At 41.7% G+C, this 19,321-nt stretch overlaps 1 protein-coding gene across 1 annotated transcript in view; it reads left to right on the top strand.

The window, feature by feature from the left end:
* xkr7b (XK, Kell blood group complex subunit-related family, member 7b) overlaps positions 1-17,461 on the top strand; it is a 69,659-nt gene extending 52,198 nt beyond the window's left edge. The window contains exons 2-4 of the mRNA XM_071477478.1: positions 4,351-4,550; positions 11,120-11,339; positions 11,640-17,461. Coding sequence (XP_071333579.1) covers positions 4,351-4,550; positions 11,120-11,339; positions 11,640-12,453 — 1,234 coding nt within the window. The 3' untranslated portion in view covers positions 12,454-17,461. The remainder of the gene's footprint in view (positions 1-4,350; positions 4,551-11,119; positions 11,340-11,639) is intronic.
* Positions 17,462-19,321: the final 1,860 nt, after the last annotated feature.

Here is a 19,321-nt window from a genome sequence, read left to right as displayed (position 1 = left end):
TATAACAACGTCACACTCTGAGTTACACTGTAGTTTTTCTTATGAGGACAGTTTGTTCTACTACAATTACTGCTGCTACTGCCGCAGCTAACACCACAGCTTCTGTTCTGCCAGTACTGTCAGTACTTTTAGGAATTTGCAATGCTGTGATCTCAACACAAACCCAACCAGCCTCTGCATTATTTACTAAGTCCTCAAACCTCCTCAACAAGCCAGTTGTCTTCTTCTCCCACTGTCCTCGTCTTCTCACTAAAACTCAGTTCAAAGTTCTGCATCACTTACAACAAGTTCCACGAGTCAAACCTCAGCAAACTGAACCATCTCTAACCCTGTGTAGAGCTTACAGGAGGCTCCATCAGGCCTGGGAGTAAACGTTCCCTGACCGACTGAATTCAGGGCCAAAGTGTTACTGAACAATGTTGAACTTCTTCATCGACAGACTCCTGTTACTGGAACTATTCATAAATGAATCAGTGAGTTTTTTTCCTGCTGACTTTACTTCATTAATCACTTGACACTTAAAACACAGATACTGCTTCTTTCTTTTTCTTTCTATGTTGCTGATAAACACAACAACTTTCGTGACATCCCGATGAACTCATGTTAAAAGAGTCGCTGCTGCTTCTGGTGATTTGGGTTAAATTACTAATCTCTGGTCTCTGCTGCTGATCGCTGTGTTTCATCCCTTGACCTGTAATATTCATTCAAAAGAGATTTAAATGAAGTGCATGTAACGGTTTAATTTCTCTGTGTGTGAGTTTCTCTCCCTGGGTTCATTCTTGGTTCAACATCAAACTTGGCCGCAATTCTCCAAGACTCTACACACACACACACACACAAGCTCTTTTAACAAATGCTCAGGGTCTCAACGGTCCAACTGTGGCCTTGTAGATAGTGGAGTTTTTGGCGGAGAGGAGTGGAGAGGAGGAGAGGAGAGGGGAGGAGACGAGGAGGAAGATAAAGACGAGTATAAAGCATACAGGGGAGGAGAAAAGAGAAGTGATGGAGATAGGAGTAGAGTGGAGGAGGATTCATATAGATTTGATAGATTGGAAGCTCGAGGCAGAGAAAACGCCGGAGGGAAGAACAAAATAAATGGGATGGAGAGAAAGAGAGAGAGTGAGAGAAATGAGAGAGAAAGACAATGGCTGCATGAAATTGGATTGAGAGAGAAACAAAATGAGAGATAACAAGCAAAGGAAAGGGGGCAAAAAAAGAAAAGGAAGCGATGAAGATAAATTGAGGGAGAAAGAAAAGAAGTAACACTGAAAAAAGGTAGAGGATGAAAGAGGTAGTGAAGAAGTAAGGAAGACGTAAAGGGAGAGGCAGAAAGGAGAAATAAATAAACAGATAAACAGAGAAATACAGATGCAGAAAGAAGACTAAAGGAGAGAGACGCATACTGAGTCTTTAAAAAACAATCACAACACGCTGAATCAAGATGCAGACACCAGCTGCAAAGGAAAACACAGACACAGCCTCACTATCAGCTCTGTGAGGCTGCGCTCAGACACGGTGGCGCTTTCAGCTAAATGCTAACATGCTCATGTTTAGCTGGTATGTTTACCATGGAAACAAATGTTGTGGCTGTTGGTAATGTCTGTGGTTTTGCAGGTATTTCATCATAAACAAATTCAAATTTTGACCTTATGATGTTATTTACTGTTCAGCCTGTATGTGTGAACACATTCCGTCCAATAGTTGTTGAGATTTTTCAGGCTGGACCACAATGGAGGAAAAAGAAAGAGAGAAAAAAAAGCTGCAGAGAATGAACAGAAAAGAGATAGACAGACATAAAAGAGATAAAAGAATGAAAGACAGAAACAGAGACAGACTAATGGAGTCACAGAGGTGGAGATGGAGAGAGAGACAGAGGGACATAGGGATTGACTGGAGGAGTGCTGGCAGTGCTTGGCCAGCAAATTATTTGCAGAGCTACAGATTTCCAGGCTGCCTTCCTGGCCTCGCTGCCTGTCTGTCACTGTGTGTGTGTGTGTGTGTGTGTGTGGACATGAGACAAATCCCATGTGTGTCTGTGTGTTTTAGGTGTATAGGACTGTTGTTTGTTGCATTTGTGCATCCACATACACATGTGTATCCATGCTTGTCTGTATTTTGCAGAATTGAAAATCGTTATATATGCTGACGTGTGTGTGTGTGTGTCTGTGTGTGTGTGTGTGTGTGTGTGTGTGTATACACTGCTGGGTTATTTTTACCCCTATTTAAAATCTGCTTGGGGATGCAGAAGCGCAGGAAGTGAGTGTCGTCTCACTTTTCCTCCAGCGAGTTTCATTTCTCCTCCACAACCCGTCTGTCCTGCCGTACTACTACTACTGTCTGCCAGCCTCTTCACCCATGATGCATCAGCCCTTCCTCCCATACTGTCTGACACCAGACACAATTCAGCCACATTTTCCTAATCATCCACTTTTCCCAACTGTTTCGGCTGCTGACCCCTTGTGGCCTGAAGAGATGAAGGTGTCCAGTGTTTTTAAAAATATATCCCAACATCCCTTTGTTGATCACTGTTCGTTCATCACCCCCACCACTGCGCTAGGCTGTCGGGTGAAAGAGCAGAGAGCATCAAGATGGTTAGAGGAGGAAACATCAGAGAGACTCAGCCACATGTTTGAGCCTCAGTCAGACTCAGATTGGGAGTCTGTTTTGACCAAAATCAACAACTAGGAGACGTATCAGAACAGTTAACATAGTTAGCATCTTTTATTTCTTTATGTTTGGAACTGGCAGTGGCTGACACAGTGTTAGTGGTTATGCTAATGAAAACTCTGGCTTGCTGTACTGATTGATGTTTATTTTGAATTATACGTCTGTATTGTATTTAAAAAAAAGCATCATACAGACATGTTAAAGTTAAACACTTGATTTTCATCTGCGGGGGTCTTTAAAACACTAAGACTTTTTTTTCATCACATATGTAGTATGTATGTATATCCACGCCCTCTACATAATGCTGTATTTAGCTGTAAGCATCTGTAATCATGAATTATTGGTTTCCCTTGGGAATACAAGGAAGGAGTTGTTAGTGCCTATATATCTAAAAATATAAGCATATTTTATGTTCATGCTGCTCATGTTCATGTTGCCTTGTAAAAATTTTTTCCCAAGTTATAATACAAACCAGTTTTCCTTGTTTTTCTATCAAACTGGACTGTGACAGCTCTGCGTCTTTACTGCAGACCCCACGCTGCACCAGCAGGTGAGAATAAAATGTGTCACAGATCTCTGAACAACCCAGCCCCTCCTCTTCTCACATCAATATCTGTCTTCAGCTTTAAAAACACACAAAAAAAACAACCTCTCCACCATGAGCCAGGTGACCCACTGCAAACCTGCGACCAATGCTGTCACTGACACCAGAAAAACAACAAAACAAAAGTGCATCAGAGCTGAACGGTGACAGGTGAGGGCAAAGATGATTCTCTGGAGAGCATCGTGGCAAGGGTTCCCGTTTTCTCCTGAAAGATGTCATTAAGTTTCTGACTCTGTATCCTTGTATTTGTTTGTGTGAAGATTGCTGCCATAAATTACGCAGGAAAAACTGAGCATCACTGCTACAGCTACACAGCTTTAATTGTACTCAAACTCCTCAGTGTGAGCAACAGCCCTCCCTGACTGTTTCACTGTTTTTCACTTTGAAATAAATGATTACTTCCTGTAGTAAACTGTTTAAGAAGGTAAGTGTTTGGCGCAGTGAAGGAATCTATGGGCTGATTCTGCAAACTGAAAAAAAAACTTTCATCAAAATCCAAAAAATTATGTTGTACTGGAAAATCATCATCATGAATCATTTCCATATATGTCATTCACCACAGGAAAAACTGCTTCTCTTTTTGTTTAAGGTACAGCAGTAGACTTTGTACTTCCTCAGACTGGGTCATCCAGGGCAGCCACTGTTGGACATTGTTGCAAGACATCATCATTCAATCCTTTTAGCAGTACAGTTTTTAGGTGCTGGCAGAAAATCAAAAAGGTTGTGAGTGACTGTTTCTCATACTGTTTTCCTTTTCCCTTGTTGACAGCTGTTGATTGATGATCACGTTGTTGTTTTCTAAAGACACACTGACAGTTTCCTGGGGTTACAGCCAAAGGCTTTTCAGCTCTGTCACCTGTTGTGTATTGCCATCTTTTTCAGATATGTGATGTTTGTTAAAGCTTTTTGTGCCTGATGATCAGATTGATTAAAATGTTGCACAGCAGTGATTAATAAAAATATTCTGGGAGCAGCTTTGTGTAGATTCCTTCTAACGAATCTGACACAGGCGCCATCAAGGAGTGATGAAGAGACATGCAGCACTAGTCTAAACACACCTCTCTGTCTGTGGCCCTCAGGTATATCCACGCCCTCTACTTGGGAGCCCAGAGCCGTTGGCACAGCGATGGGCCTCGCCGTCACTTCCACTGGCGGCTGATGTTTGAGAGCGCTGACATCACCATGCTCCGCCTCCTGGAGGCCTTCCTTAAATCGGCTCCGCAGCTCGTCCTTCAGCTGAGCATCATGATCCACGGGAACACCGTCCTCCCTCTGCAAGGTGAGAGACGCTGTGACGCGTTGGAGGAAACAGGTTTAAAATCTGATTCACAGTTTGTTTCTCATCTGAGTGGATAAGTCTGTTTGTTGATGGTCCTCGATTATGAAAACATTGCACTCTCCAAGGTACCTGCTCACACTTGAGACACAGCTCTCTCACTACAATGAGCACAAAAAAACAGTAAAGAAACTAGTAACCACAGCTGCCAGATCCATGTGGTAGAGTTAAAAGTAGCAGAGTAGAAGTATAAAGTAGCACGAAGAGGATTTAATCATGTAAAATACTAGTACATCATATCTATACTTATTAGTAAATGTAGTTAAAGTTAGTTACTAAACCACCACTGCTGACATGTCCATAATAATCCCTCAGTTCAAAGGCAAACATGTTCAGACAGTGAATTGGGTCCAAATCTGATGCAGGAAGTTTGTTTTCGTGTTTCTTTACCTGTCAGACATTTTTTTAACAGATGTCACTGTGTCCAAGCTTTAAAGTTAATGAGTACGATGTTAGTGATGGAAATAAGACCCAGTGGAAATATACTGGCATCATCCTATAAGAAAACTGCTCAGTTTCTCTTCTCAGGTCATACTAGAATTTATTTTATTAGATTTTATCAGCCATCATTTCTGACTGTTACAGAGGCTGCTGTAGACAGAGAGAGAGAGAGAGAGAGAGAGAGAGAGAGAGAGAGAGAGAGAGGGAGAGAGAGTGTGTGTTTTGTTTTATTAATCAAAAGCCCATCTGCTTCTTGTAAGAGGTGCATTAATAAAGCATAGACTCTCATACTGATATGTGCCCTCAACACACACACACACTTCCTTCATTAAACATTACTTTCTCTCTCCAACTCAGATACACACACACACTGTGTTCGGATGTACCTAGAAGCACAGAAGTCAAGTGTCAGACACATATTTAAACTGCACAAAACACACAGTCGGGGAAGAAACATGCACAATAAAACCCACAACAAATAGACACATAACACACACACAGGCTGAAGAAAAGCTCACACAATAAGTGATATGCATTCCCATATTTGAAAACCTTAAAAAACACACACACACACACACACACACACACACACATACCATGTAATTCCAAACATAACCTTAACCATAAACACAAGTTTTAAATTTCAAACAGTCGTAAAGAAGTGAGGACTAAAACCAAAGTGGTCCTCGTAAAGATATGAGTACCAGAGTGCACACACGAACACACACGCACACATATTTCTGTACATTTTTGGGGACCTACAGTCTGTTAATGAGCACTAATGTTTTTAAAATGTGCACGCTCTCCCTCGCGGCCTGTGTTGCGTTAATGCCGATCAGGCTCATTGATTATTTCATAACTCAGCCAATGAAATGAATCATCTTTCAGCACTGCCAATTAATCATTCAAGTCATCTGTTGAGTACAAATCCCAGGCATTTGCTGGCTCCAGTTTCTCCCAATGTTGGGATTTGCTGGGCTTTCCAAGCACAACAAACTGCATCTGTCACTTTCTGCCCATAATCCCCTTTGTTTTTGGTTTCATTTCTTGTGTAACAGCTTTGGTTTATTTTCTCAAGCTGGGATCCTGGGGACCTGGTTTGATTTGAAAACTCAGGTGGGTTCGTTCAACAAGTGGTTGGTTGTTCATTGACTTTGGTCAATGTCAGATTACAAATGTTACCAGTTAATATGAGAGGAAAATATGGTATCAGCAAGACTGTCCTGTAAAAAACGAGCCCAGAGGTCGTCTGTGCAGCAGGTTATGATGAGCCATAGTTACTTTTTGTTGCTGGGCGACATCTAGTGGTCGTAGTAATGATGACAGGAGCAAAGAGAAAAGTGCACTGATGTAGTTTATAGAGCAACAAAGTTCATGTCAGGAGGAGGTTGTGGTGGATGGATGGGTCAACAAAACACAGGAATATGATACAGGAGAGCGGTGTTCAATTCTCATTTGAAAGAGTTTATGTTGTTTCTATTATCTGTAACCAACAAAGTTAACCATGTTGTTATTATTGTAACCATGACAACAAAAATCGCCTAATGTTGAGGAAGTACTTATTTTAACACAAATCACCATTTTTTCCTAAACCTTATCAAGCCATGACCGTTATAGTAACCATGGCTATGAAAGTAGGTATGCTACTGTCTGTACAGTCCAAGTGTTTATTATTGTAACCAATGACAACCAAGGTCTGGTGTGCTATTTCAGGAGATACTCCTATGAGTCGTATCCAAGGTTTGAAAAAAACAAGCCAAATGGTTGTTCAGGGTGGAGGACTGGTTGGTATCTACTTCTCCACTGTCCATGTGAACTTTATGGAAGCAATCCTTAGCAGAAAAGAGCAAAATAATTATTTACTTAAGGGTCAAACTTCAAGGACTTCCAGGAAATTGTTGGCATGACACAGCAGTGGTAGATTGAGCCATAATTTGCCACTACTTTGAGTATTTGGAACATAATGATTAACAGAGAAGTGTATGAAGCTGCATGAAGAGCATGCTTGTTTTTTTTTCTGATGTGAAAATAATTATATTTATAGAGCCCTTCCCTAAACAAAGTTCCTTTAAAACTGAGGAAAAACCAAAGTGACAAAGACCTAAAACAAACCCCAAAGGCAACCTTAAACAGTGGTTAGAGAAGACTAAATAAAGAGTATAAAAGGAGAGGGAGTAATAATAAACTAAAATCAGGGTAAGCTACATTATAAAGGTGTGATTTCTCAATCACCCTTTGTCTTTAGCGTTGACACTGGGTGGCTAAAAGTCCGCTGCTTGAGAGGTGCTGGCCAAAAATGAACAAAATAATACAGGTACGCTCTGCTTCCAGGAAATGGGCCACTCTCTAAGTCCATCGATGACAAAAGCTTTCACCTTCTCCTGCCCACTCACTTTTATTTGTTACCAAACCAACTGTCAGTCATAGAAATGAAAGCATGACATCCCTGACTAGTGTTACAAGCAGTGCAGCAAGTGGCTGACTGCATATGTTTTCCCCTCGGGGCTTACCGTACTAACTCATAGACTTGACTCAGCTGCTGATGCCGGCTCTCGTACACACTTGCTGCCCGCTGCCCTTCCTGTACACGCCGAGCTGCAGCTGAGCAGAATGAGACCTCAGGGGAGCTTTGGGGCTCGGCAGATTTGTTCACGTATCAGAGTCAGATGGTGGACTTAAAGCTTGTTAGTCTGTGGATATTACTTCTGATTCCTGATGTCTGTGGATTTTGGAGAAGCTCCCTGCTGCAGTTTAATTAAGTTACACAACTTTTGGTGCCTGTTAATGTTAATAATTGTCATGCATTTTGATTTGATTTTTCATCTCCAGGTTTTTTTCTGCTACATAATGTGACATACAGTATGTATGAGTTGGTAAAGCTTTGTTATTGTAAAAACACATACATAGCATCAACACCATTATCGCACTAAGTTGGGTAAAAACATTTCTTGCACTTCTTGCCTGCGGCTTAACATCTTGTGAGAATAATTACTTCCACTTGATATTCACATATCATGTTAGTGGGTGGGGGGAGATGCCATAGAAATGCAATCATGTAGGCTATAATATTTTTAACCCTGAGTCAAATTTTCCTCATGACATATCATCATGCTAAGCGAACAAACTAACATTTTCAGACCGATTAGAGCTATTATTTGGTTTTATTAATGGTCAAATAGCATCATTGACCTGGACAAACAAAATTGAGTTTGAATGAACTTTTCAGAACTTACCTTGTGAGAAGATATTTTCAATTTCCATAAACCAAAGAACAGAAACTGGCATTCATTGTGCATTGCAGTTGTCAATACATTACATCATGCTGAAAATACAAGTAAAGAAATAAAACACCATATACAGTATGAGGTGTATTCATTTCAGCAGGATGGGACCTGAACAGTCAAATCATATGGACCTAAAGATCTAAAGATCAGAATCAGAATCAGAATCAGAATCAGAATCAGTTTTATTGCCAAGTATGTTTTCACATACAAGGAATTTTTTCTGGTGATTGGTGCAATTGATCAGCAACAGTGGGGCTCTCTAGCCTTGTTGATGAGGCTAATAGCAGATGGGAAGAAGCTATTTTTGTGGCGAGAGGTTTTGGTCCTGAAGGACCGCAGCCTCCTGCCAGAGGGGAGTGTCTCAAAGAGTTTGTGTCCAGGGTGGGAGGAGTCAGCTACAATCTTCCCTGCACGCCTCAGAGTCCTTGAGGCGTACAGGTCCTGGAGGGATGGAAGATTGCAGCCAATCACCTTCTCAGCAGAGTGGATGATACGCTGCAGTCTGTTATTGTCCCTCTCCGTGGCAGCAGCGTACCAGATGGTGATGGAGGAGGTGAGGATGGACTCAATGATGGAGGTGTAGAAGTTCACCATCATAGTCCTTGGCAGGTTGAACTTCTTCAATTGCCTCAGGAAATACATCCTCTGCTGAGCTTTTTTGATGAGGGAGCTGATGTTTAGCTCCCATTTGAGATCCTGTGTGATGGTGGTTCCCAAGAAGCGAAAATGCTCCACGGTAGCCACGGGGGAGTCACACAGGGTGATGGGGGTGGGTGGGGCTGGGCTCTTCCTGAAGTCCACTATCATTTCCACTGTCTTCAGAGCGTTTAGCTCTAGGTTGTTCTGCCTGCACCAGGTCACCAGACGCTCAGTCTCCCACCTGTAGGCAGACTCATCGCCATCAGAGATGAGTCCAATGAGAGTGGTGTCGTCTGCAAACTTCAGGAGCTTGACAGACTGATGGCTGGAGGTGCAGGTGTTGGTGTACAGGGAGAAGAGCAGAGGAGAAAGAACGCAGCCTTGTGGGGATCCAGTGCTGATGGTCTGGGAGTCAGACACGTGCTTTCCTAGCTTCACGTGCTGCCTCCTGTCAGACAGGAAGTCGGTGATCCACCTGCAGGTGGAGTCAGGCACGCTCAGCTGGGAGAGCTTGTCCTGCAGCAGAGCCGGGATGATGGTGTTGAAGGCAGAGCTGAAGTCCACAAACAGGATCCTGGCATAGGTCCCTGAGGAGTCCAGGTGCTGGAGGATGAAGTGGAGAGCCATGTTGACGGCGTCGTCTACAGACCTGTTGGCTCTGTAGGCGAACTGCAGGGGGTCCAGGAGTGGGTCAGTGATGGATTTGAGATGGGACAGGACAAGGCGCTCAAATGATTTCATGACCACAGAGGTCAGGGCAATGGGTCTATAGTCATTTAGTCCTGTGGGCCTTGGTTTTTTGGGGACAGGGATGATGGTGGAGGATTTGAAGCAGGCTGGCACGAAGATCTAAGTTACCTTAAAAAAAACTTTATTCGACAACAGTAATCCCTACATGGGATGAGTACTGAAATTCTCCCTGATCTCTTCATAGAAATAAGAATGATCAGAATTATATCAAAATGCAAAGTCAGCACAGCTCTTTCTCTGCTCAAACTTTAATGCTTTCTCAGTGTGATTAAAGGCTAATCTGAGGCAAGACGGCATGATTAACACACATGAATGTTTGATGTGTTAAACTGTGCTCTGGGTAGCTCGCACTGGGTCTCACAGTTACGTGTGCTGGCTAAAAATCATTTGACTTGGTCAAATTGGTTCACGTCAGTCTGAATGAACTAGAAGAGTTTGTAGGTAATGGTTTGGTTGACTGATAATCTTACGACTACTAGTTATTCTCATCATCACCAGTCAGCATTTTGGAGCTGTTAGTAAGCAATTAGTATCAACTGATTATTTATTCATTCATTCTGAGACATTGCACCACATGTTGGTTGACCTGAGAAAAAGCAGCGGCCATTTTCTCGTTCAGATGCGATTAGCAGTTGTTCAGTTTGTCCAACACTACGGCTCAGACCAAAGAATCTTAACAAATACCAGTCAAATTTGGTGCTGGCCATTAAATTCGATTTCAATGTTCATGATCCCCACAACGGATACAAATATGTCTGCTTCAACATGTGATCCTAGGCATGTTTTGTGTAGGTTTGTGTGTATGATTTATGTACTTGCACACATGCATTGTGACATTGTTGTATTATGAGATGCCATGGCTTGGACCCTAAGACAAGTTTACCTTCAAGTAAACTTTCAATGCCTACACGTGTAGCTATTTTTAACTATTTCAAATATTACAAATATATCTTGACACAAGGTCAATTTACGAGCTTTTTTTCAGCCTTTGTCAGACCAGATCAAAAATCAAGATTTGTTTGGTATTTTCTTTTCTGCTTTTTCTTGTTACTTAAACACACACTGTATACAATGTGTCAGGACTCTGCACCTGCAATAAGCTGCCAGGGTACTTTATAATTATGTCTTATATCACCAATATCCCTGGTGTGAGCTGAGAGCTGATAAATTGGCAGACATTTGGGCACAATGAAGGTACCAAAGTTTCCCAGTGAATGTGACTCAAATACTGTATATTGGTGTTTCAAATGTCAGTGTGTGAGCATCTTTTTACCAAATTAGGCTTTTTTGCCAGTTATCTCTCTTTCTTTTATTTCCATCCTTCATCTAAATATCTTTCTTATTTGTGTCTTGTTTCTTCCCTTCTCTCTCTGTCCCTCTCTTTATCTGTCTCTCCAGGTCTCTCAGCCTCAGCCTCCCTGGTCTCTCTGGCCTGGATGATCGCCTCCTACCAGAAGGTTCTTCGGGACTCCCGCGACGACAAGCTGCCCATGTCCTACAAGGCCGTGATCGCCCAGATGCTGTGGCACTTTTTCACCATAGGGGCGAGGACTGTGGCCTTTGCCCTCTTTGCCTCCGTCTTCCAGCTCTACTTTGGCATTTTCATCGTCAGCCACTGGTGAGCAATTTGTGACATGATGCACAGAGTCTAGGTCCACAATGAGAAGCTTAGAAAATGATTATTTATGGTGTGTTGTTTTTTTTGTTATTTTTTGTTTTTTTGGTGATCAGATTTTTTTTTTGTGTGTGTTTCAGAAGAGGACTTGATATCTTTTCTATAAATTCTAAATTCACCAAGTCACCAAGAAAGTCTTTATTAAATGTGTTAATGTTCTTAAAAGGTACTGCAGTATTGTCTGTCCCCTTGCTTGCCTTAATATCTATATGTGATATCTATCAGTACTGTGTTATTTTTCAGGTGTGTCATGACCTTCTGGATCATCCAAGGTGAGACTGACTTTTGCATGTCCAAGTGGGAGGAGATCATCTACAACATGGTGGTGGGCATCATCTACATCTTCTGCTGGTTCAATGTCAAGGAGGGTCCCAGCCGCTTCCGCATGACCGTCTACTATTCTGTGACGCTGGCTGAGAACGTGGCACTGACCGCTGCCTGGTACACCTACCGTGGCCCGCACACCTCCGATTCCTATGCCCTGGTCGTGGTGTGCCTGGTGGCCTGCAGCTTTGCCCTGGGAACCTTTTTCATGTTGGTGTACTACTGCTGGCTCCACCCTGATGGGCCTGTTCTGGGCTCACAGTGGGGAGGCTGTGTGGACGAGGGGGCAGTAGGTGCAGGAGGGGTGGCAGGAGTTATTGATGCCTGTCTCACCCCATCACAAGGGTCCCAAACAGACATGGTCATTACAAGCCCTCCAAGGACTCTCCCCAGGACTAAAGACACAGGGGAGCCGGTTCCCGGGGAGAGAGACAGGGACAAGGAGAGAGACAGGGACAGTTGCCTGCCTGTCTTCCAGGTACGTCCTTCCCCTTCCTCCTCTCCTGCACTTCTCCACAGGACCTCCTCCTCATCTCGTGCGCAGGAGGGCCCCGTGATCCGGATTGACCTCCCGAGAAAGCGATACCCAGCCTGGGATGCACACTTTATCGATCGGCGCCTCCGCAAGACCATCCTGCTTCTGGAGATGTCGTCAGCTGTCAGCCCCCGGATACAGTACAGGAGTAGCATGATGGGCAGCAAAGAGGTATTAGAATATGAGACAACTGTCTAAGCCAATAGGGGCTCTTAAACTTAAAGATGCAGTCTGGGCCCAAGGCTCATCCTGAGATAAGTTCTCATCCCAGGACTGCCTACGCCAGGAGAAGCATGGAAAGGAGACATAGTGTCTTTAAGAAAAGAGGTTGTCAGAACTTGATTGTAAAATGTGAAGCGCAATCTGGGACCAAGGCTCTCCCCTTAGGACGCAGTCCGGGAGTAAGTAGCATGAATGAGCTGTGGGAAGTTAATGGAGCAACTCTGAACTGGGATAATCTTCATCTTTTCTAAAAGCTTGGAGGTGAGAAATTTAATCTCTCATCCAGGGACCAAGGAGCATTAGATTTAGTTTTATCCTGTATGGTCATTACAGGAAGTAAAAGGATTTGAGAGCAATGAAGTTGCAGAGACTGAGATAACTGAGAAACAGTCTGCTGCATGAACTTGAGCTGTGGACCCCGGAGACTCAACAGAGACTTACCAGGGAACGTTTAGGGACTGGCTGCTAGAGTTTGCCCGGGACATGCAATCATTTTGGTCTGGCAGCAAAATTAGACACTGGCAGAAAATAGGGACTGACTATCCAATAAACATTGCTTGAGTGATTTCTAGGTCAAAAGATGCCTAAAAATCTACATTAAAACTGGGCTAAATATGGTTGAAAACGGATGTCTGCTTCTTCTTTTTTTTAAATCTAGGTTACGTATAATATAATAGGGTAGAGATATTTTTACAGCACTTAAATAAGTATATTTCAGTGTGACGCAAGACATACCTACAGGATGAATCATTTAAAACTGTGAATATAATTGAAACTGGCTATTTTAACATAGATGTTTCAGTTTTCAACCAAATTTAGCCCACTTTTAACCACCACTTTTGACCACCAAATCAACAATTCATTGCTAACTTGGTGCATCATGCTTCATATTGTCAGAAATGCAATGACTCTGAAAAGTACACATACAGAAAGGTCGGAATTCAACTAGTGTAGCAAGGACTGAGAAATAATAGTTTTCTTTTTTTCCCATCATTCTTCCAAAAGATTGCATGTCCCTAACAACATTTGCTAACCATCCTCTTAGCATTTTCAGTGGTGTCTAAAGAGAAATATAGTCCTCTACTTTGGTCTCCAGTCTCATGAGAACACAAGAATCCATTTAATGTAGGCTCACAGCTCAGTCTAGGTCCAGATTGTTTCTGAAATGTAGGGCCTGAGATACAAGTGATAAGTCACTCATCCATATGTGTTACAAAAGCAGCCATGGCAAAAGTCCCACAGTTTACATCCCAGCTACACTGTAACCCCCAACCTCAGAAAGGACTTGTTTGGAAAAATCAGTCAGGACTGGTGGATGACTTCTGCAGTGGCTGCTACCATATGGCATGCTGTAACTCACCGCAAACAGGCCTGTGATGTACAGTTGAATAAATACAGATGTCAGACATAAGCTATTATAATAAGCTGTAGTTAGGTGATGAATGACATTTGGGTGAAGAAGCTTCATTTAGAGTCTAAATTTCATCCAGAGCTGTCCACTTTTTTCAAATATATTACATATAGGATTATAAAGGGGTTATCTTGAGCAACCTCATCATGCTATGAAAACATTTTCCAGTGTTTGGTTTTTCGGGAGAACGGTTGCTGGAAAGAAATTATTTTAATCATGTCAACAAACTAAAGATTTCAAGAAGGGTTCTTTGGAATGTGAAAAACCCACAAACACATCCAGTACATGGTTAATACAAGAAACAAAACATGTGCTGAAAGAAAAGAAAACTGATCACAAAAACTCAAAGATGAAAAGTACCATGATGTTTTTGCAGGCTAGCTAGTTAGCAATAGCAGCTCTTTCTTGTTACAAATACAATGTTGACATGGGATTGGCCTTTTGGAAAGGCAGTGTTGTTTACAAAATGAAACCATGTATAGGCCTTTGATTTAAAGTAGTTTTTGGTAGATTCAGGTTTGGACTGAGGTCACTAGAGAGACAAAAAAAAGAAACAACGTGGTAATAACTGATAACAAATCTTACATGCTCTTTTAAAATGCTGTTGTGATGCCCTGAAGCAAGAAGCTAACTTCTTGCCCAACATATGCCTGGGTCCTTGGCCCAAGTCAGGCGCATGTACTTCCACATCTGGGCAAAGTCCTGCTGTTATCCTCTAGTATTGACTGACAGCCGGATGATTTTCTGTGTGTGCACCAGTATTGGTCCAGATGTGGAAATAGCATCTTACAATCATGCTGTATATGGGCCAGATTCGGGCTGTGGAACCAGACGTATACTGGGCCAGAAGAAAACAAGCATGTGGCCTATGTAAGGGCTGGATTTATTTTGGTATGCTTCAGCTGAGCCGATCAGTAACCAACACGGTAGCTCCCAGGTATGAATGTGTGTTACTATCAATTAGAAGCAGCTGGAGGCTGAGAAAGTCAAGCATGGTCAGCAGCAGTACCTGAAGGAAGATCATTTAAAAAAAAAAAAAACACTAACATCAAAGCTAACCTATGTCTTATGTCATATAACACAACACATTTCTCTTTGGCAGTCTGTCTTTGACGTTCAAAGACATGATTTTCTTTAAAAGCCTTTGGTGTTAGTCAGTGCATTTAAGGTGAGCTGATTTGTTATGAAGTGGGAGGTCTTAAGGTCCATCCCAAAACACTGAAACCAGTGTTGTGATTGCTTTAGATAACGACATCAGAAGGTCTTAACATTAATAGCAATGCACTTGAAAGGATTTCTCTAGAAAACATTACATTCACTATGTGACCGCATCTCAAAAAGCATGTTCATCAAAACACGTTTGACGATGCATTTGAGATACTGTGCAGTTAGAAAGGCCCCCAGTTCATGAAATAGTTTAACTGAAGATGCCGATGTTCAGGGGTCACCAATTCATGGTTGACTGGCACAAGCACAAAATCTTATGGCACAGTAAAGCTCATGTTAAACTTGTGTCAAAATATTTTGATTCTAGATATTCAATAAGCTGTTGAACATGTATGAACCTGTTACAATCTCTACCCTGTTACACAATCAGACGAATATTTTAGCATTTCCCTCCTGCTGTCGTCCAGGGTCAACAAAAATGCATTCATTGTTGCAGGATCCAGAATGGTTTGATTATCACCTGTATGCTGATGATGCATGTGTATATTCTGAGGTATTGCAGGTAGTCCCAAGGGTAAAATTTCTAGTCTTGTGTGTACTTAAAGTTAAAAAGTAGAGCAATCACTAAGAGGAGTTTATATACTTACTTATCAACAATGCATTTTCATAGGAGCAGCATTGTTCACATACTTACCTATGTCTATCTAGAAGATAAGAGGAGGAGCATAGACCAGGGCCAATTATCCTCAGCTGACAACTTAATATCTTCCTTGAGAACTTCCCCTGTTTTATATCAGTGAAAATTTTGGCCTAATAGTGGTAATGGGCAAGGGGACACCGACGTCAATGGGAATCATTCTCTCGGAGGGCATTTGGTGGCCCGACAGTCATGCAACATCCATGGTTTGATTGCCAGCCGGAGGATGTTTATTGCATTTCCCGCTCTCTCTCTAGACTGTCAACTGTAAACTGTCAAAGGTAAAATGCCCCCCAAAAAAGGAATGATGATGACAAATATCCTGTCCAGATTTCATGATGAACAGACCAGTAGTCAGGTCAACTTGCTCTGGAGTCTTCATCGATGCTACTCAGTTGTTGATGTTGAGATCAAGACACAAAAAGGGGCAGAAACTTTCTGTTGTTGTCTTCGTCCGAGCTCTGTCTGCTGCTGACTTTACCTCACTGCCCACTTTTTCATGTGTCCATTTGCATCTTGTGGAAGTGAGATTGTGAACAATTTTAGGATACACCGAGTGGCCATCATGCACAGTCATGTGTATTGCTAAATCAAGTATATAAGCTCTCTTACCCTAACAAGGTTTGTGGTTGATCAGGAAGATCAGGAATATGATTTTTAAAAAAATTAATAATAATAGTTTTATTATCCAGACAGTGTTGTGTCCTGCCTGAAGTTGTGGTTGGTACAGTGATGACAGTCACGGCGATGTTAATGGTGCTGAAAACAATGACTCTTTGTCAAACGTGATCATGTCACATATGATGGGCCTGAAGGCTACGATGTACAGATGATGCATACACTAACGTCCCAGTCATGGGCCAAGGTTGAGGCTTCGCTTTCTCCAATGAACCAGTCCTTTGTCGTTGAGGTAAAATAACAATTAAAAATGGTGCGCTGGTTATATATTGACTTGAACAAAAACATGTTAAAAAGTAAACAGTGAGTTAAAAAAAACTCAAATCATCTTTTATTAATTGATGCAAGTATTTATGTTTATTTATTTTTGTATTTGTTTTATATCTATTTATCTATTGTTTACTCACTCGGTGGCCATGTCTTTGGTATGACTCTTATATTAAGATGTAAAACTGAAAACAGATTTTTTTTTACTCATTCTATATATCTGTATATACCAGAGTGGCGCTATACTAGGACGTGTGTGTATGAGTATGTGTGCTTTGGTTTGTATGTATTGTATGTACAGTATGTATGTAAGGATGTGCTCTAAGTTTTTTTGATAATGCTGCTTAAACATCCTGAGTGAACGAGCAGAAAAATAAACCAGTGGTGAAAATATCTATGATGATGTTAAAAAAGAACTCAACAAGCTGTGCTGATAACTGTAGATGGGAACAATACTGTAGTAAACATGGTTGAACAGCCGTCGAATAAACTTCCTGGGTGTGTGTGTGTCTTTTTTGATGGTACCATAAGTAGGAAGTAGCTATGTATATTTATTCATATATTTTACTTAATTGCAATGCCTAAAGGTGATTGTACTTAATTTGAATATTTCCAGTTTCTGGAATTTATGAATACATTTGTCATCAAAATCATGAAATTCGTTTTTTTTTTGTTTGGCGTTAATTGACCTTGGGTTATGTGTGGTAGTTATCTAAAGTCTGTGCAGTAGACTGGGATCAGCGTGCTTCCAGTTTGGGAAGTAGCTGGAAGCTCTGGCACAGAGGATTAGGGATGCGCTGCAGTGGACGGGGCCATCCGCTGTGGTCGCGTCCACTGCAGCACATCTCACTGATCCGCAGGTAATACACTGACTATAGATAAGTACCTCACAGAACCGTACGTCAAATAAGCTGAATTATCACTTTAATATCATACAATTTTAATGGTATTGATGGTAGCATTTGTTAAAATGTTTTGCCCCTTTAATGAGATTATAAGACTTTAAGCGTGATATATGTTGGCTTCATTTACAGGTCTCCAACAAATCAATCATTTGGTTATGCTTTGGTTTGTTTTTTTAAGTGGAGTGGCAGTATAGTACCCACAAGCCTCAGCAACTCTATGTTACAATCAGGAATAAGAGACTGTGCCACATCTGCTGAATTCACATTGATCAAAAAATGGATTTCATTCAAATTATTGAATTTATCCACCATGTTCTGCAAAGCTCAACCTTGAGCTTCAGTCCTCCATTAGCTCCATGGCAACAGAATTTGAGCCTCTCTGATTGGCCGTTTCTTACCAGCTGTGGCTGTTCGGACTGTTAGGACTTTACCGAGGATTTTCCAGGTGCGAAACCTGAATGAGGAGAAGCTGGAGCCGAAGCTGGAGCTCCACCAACCCCTCTCCCTCTGAATCCTCCTGCCCCGTTTCTCTCATTTCCTCTCAGCTCTGCTTCATCTTTTCCTCTGGAGGCGACAACAAAATCTCTCCCTCAAACCAACATCCTTTGATCTCTCCATCTCTCTCACATCAGCATCCCACCATCCTGAGGATTTGTTGTTTATTTGGTCGGCATCTCCAGAGATCCAGAGACCAAACAGCGATCCCCCCTCCTCCTCCTCTCTCTCTCTCCAGGTCCAAACTGCACTGTTTATGTCATTTTTGTTTCTCTTGTCTGTTTTCAGTCCCATTTCTCTTTGTCCTTTTTTTTATGTACTTTTCATGTACCAGACAGAAAAAGAATAGGGGTGAGTATTCCTCATCTTTTCATCTTTTTGTTCTTTTTTTTTGTATCTTCTTGCTTGTCCCTCCCTCATTTTTCTCCAACTTCGGCCTCTCATTACCTCTTCAAAGTATTCCATTGTTTTGTTTTGTTTTTATTCCTTGCATCCTTGTTTCCTCCTTAATTTTTATTTCATCAGTGCTTTATTTGTGCATTCTTCCTTCCTTCTTACCTTGAATCCTTTCCTATTCCCCTTGTGTCTCTACACTTTATTTGCTTATTCAATCTTCACATCTTGCATGTTATTGCTCCCCTTCATCCCTTCTTCTCTCATTCTTTTTCTCCTCATTTTTATTACATTTCATTTATTCATCCAGTCTTCGATATTCCTCTTATTTTCATGACTTTTCTCCCTTGTTCCCTCCTTCCACTTCATTTTCCCTCCCTTTTGCTGCCTTCTTCCTTTTCCTTTTCTTCCTTCCTCACCCATCTGCTTCTTCCTTTTTTGTTTTCTTTTTCTTTCATTCCCATCTTCCTTCTTCTGATCATCCTCTCTTTTTCTCCATCCTTTTCCATTTTCCTCTCCCCCCTTTCCTCTTTCCTCTTCCTCCTGTGTTTTTCATGCCAATTTTGCTCCTCTTTTTCCTCTCCTCTTGCATCAGACCTTGTGTGTTTTTGAAGCATGAGGATTTTTTAAGGATGCTGCTTCTTTGATATCGCTGATGCATACACACACACACACACACACACACACACATCAATCATGCTGGTGTGAACTTCAAAGTACGTCAGACCTTGATATGTTTTGGTGGTACATCAACTCTGTATCTCTAAAAATGTGTGTGTGTGTGTCATAGAGAGAAAGAACATCAAGAGCAGGTGGTTTCATGTGTATATA

The sequence above is a fragment of the Trachinotus anak genome, unplaced genomic scaffold (assembly GCF_046630095.1).
Source record: "Trachinotus anak isolate AG129_WGS33_773 ecotype Australia unplaced genomic scaffold, CSIRO_AGI_Tana_v1 ptg000004l, whole genome shotgun sequence".
Classification (NCBI taxonomy): Eukaryota; Metazoa; Chordata; class Actinopteri; order Carangiformes; family Carangidae; genus Trachinotus; species Trachinotus anak.
The sequence above is the reverse complement of the archived record's forward strand: the minus strand, read 5'-3'. Positions and strand labels throughout refer to the sequence as shown.